Genomic DNA, 2,334 nt, shown 5'->3' with positions numbered 1-2,334 from the left:
ATGCTGTTGCCACACTCTCTGTTCAGTCATGGGTCAGTGCTTGTTTCAGCGTGTAACAGAGCAGCTTCTGTATAAATCTATGTGGACACAGCTTACGATGGTGTAAAAGGAGTGTGCTTCTTCACTCTGTAATAAAATCTTGGGCCACTGCACAGTTCTTTATACCTGGTGCTAACATCGACCTGTAAGGCTGAGTTGACTCTTGAGTTATTTGATCAGTTTTGGCCCCATAACTTCCCAAATAAGTGAAGTATGAAGTGATTCTAAGAGCGACGTCTGTCATCTGCATGTCATACAGACTCACAGTATTGTTTCACCACCATAGCAGACTCCCTATGTGTGTTACTGCAAGGCACAGTGTTCTACACCACTATACAGGCTCTCTACAGCCAGGAAATAGCTGTTTTTTAACAAATTTGGATCAAACCAAATCTTTTTGGTAAATTTGGAAGTCCGAATTGAATTTTTGAGAAGTTTGCTCATCTCTATTTGAAAATGAAAGCTTATGTTTACAGATTTTATGCTCCATGCTTACAGTGTTTGGGTTTGGAGTCAGCATGTTTCATTTGGTATCATCATAACTATTTTTATGCTCTGAAATTGGGTAATACTGTTTATATTTAGGTCTATCTAATTTTATTGAGTTTATATTTAAGATTTTTTTCCTGTACGGCTTTCCTAATGTCTTTATTTCTTAGACTGTATATAATGGGGTTGATCAATGAGGTAAATAGAGTATACAGCAGGGATAGGATTTTACTGATGATTGATGATTTCCCTTTTGTTGGGAAAATATAAATACTGAACAAGGTCCAGTAAAATATGGAGACCACGGTGAGGTGAGAGCTACAGGTGGAGAAGGCTTTCTGCCTACCAATATTGGAAGGAATCTTTAATATGGTAACACCAATATTAATATAACAATCTATAATTACTATAGTTGGAATAATAATTAAAGGGATACTCTGTGCATAAACTATTAGTTGAATAATGAAGGTACCAGAACAGGCCATTTCCTCTAAGGGCATAAGATCACAGAAGAAATGGTCAATAATTGTTGGTCCACAAAAAGTCAGCTTTGATGCAGCTAGGGTGTCAATGAATGCAACAAAAATAGATAATAACCAAGAAAAAGCAACTAATTTTACACAATAAGCACTTGTCATGATTGAAGTATAACGGAGGGGATTACAGATGGCCACATATCTGTCATAAGACATCACTGTGAGGAGAAGACATTCAAATCCTTCTGAGACATCAAAGAAGTAAAACTGACTAATACATCCAATAAAATTAATTTTTCCCCCATTTGCTAATAGAATGTGGAGCATGTTGGGGACAATATCTGTGGTAACCAAGATGTCACTGATAGACAGCTGTGAGATGAAAAAGTACATTGGAGTGTGAAGGTTTCTACTGGTGGACACCAGGGTGATGATCAGGAGATTCCCACATATTGTTGCTCCATAAACTAGAAGAAAAAGAAGGAATAGAGTATTCCTTAGATGCTGGCTGCCTTGGAATCCTAAGATGAAAAACTCTGTAACCACTGTTAGGTTTCTCTGTAAGGAGAATAAAAAAAAGTAAAGTATAATATTAATAATTCTGAGCCATCATATAGTAATATAGGTCCACATTTACTACTGTGGCTGTACCTGAATTCTGGCATAATTTGTTCTAAAATCTGGCAACTCTCATTTTAGAAATATTTATTAAGCAGGTAAACCAAAAGAAAAATAGGTCATCAGGACCGATTCTAGAATTTCTGCTGCCTGAGGTGAAAATTGAAATGGCGCCCTTCCCTTCCCCCCTTCCTAGTGCTTTGTGGCCAGGGACAGGGGATCACCTTGCCTGTCTGCGGCCTGAGGTAAAAATTAAAACATCACCCACATGCCAAATTCTCAATCTAACCCATTCCCTCCAGATCGGTGGTGATCCGACACCCAGCACCCCCTGCCTATCAACTGTTTGAAGAGAAGGCAGCGCTATGAGAGCCGTTTTCTCTGCTATGTTCACCTGCATTTGCAAAAATTTAGATTTGCACCGAATCCAGCTTTGTGGTAACGAATCAGGTTTTTCCCAAAAATGGCTGCTGCACATGTTAGCACATGGAGCAAAGAACTCTGGGAATGAGGTATCGCCGATGCATGCAGCCAATCAGCAGCCAGCCAGCCCCTGTGATGTCACAGCCCTATAAATACCTTCAGCCATTTTGGATTCTGTCATTTTCCAGTGTACTTAGTGCAGGGAGAGAGGTCAGCAGGCGCTAGGGACAGTGGGGTGAAAGTTCTGTGTGATACATCCATTTACGGGGTGTATTAATAGGAAAGATAC

General features: G+C 39.5%; 1 protein-coding gene across 1 annotated transcript; it reads right to left on the bottom strand.

Moving 5' to 3' along the window:
• Nucleotides 1-626: 626 nt before the first annotated feature.
• On the bottom strand, nucleotides 627-2,022 carry LOC120989741 (olfactory receptor 11L1-like). Its single transcript, XM_040418038.1, has 2 exons — nucleotides 2,017-2,022; nucleotides 627-1,562 (listed from the first exon to the last, which is right to left on the bottom strand). The coding sequence occupies exons 1-2, from the start codon at nucleotides 2,020-2,022 to the stop codon at nucleotides 627-629; spliced, it is 942 nt and encodes a 313-aa protein (XP_040273972.1).
• Between the last annotated feature and the right edge of the window lie 312 nt (nucleotides 2,023-2,334).

The sequence above is a fragment of the Bufo bufo genome, chromosome 1 (assembly GCF_905171765.1).
Source record: "Bufo bufo chromosome 1, aBufBuf1.1, whole genome shotgun sequence".
NCBI classification, from domain to species: Eukaryota; Metazoa; Chordata; class Amphibia; order Anura; family Bufonidae; genus Bufo; species Bufo bufo.
This window is presented reverse-complemented; position numbering and strand designations above follow the sequence as displayed.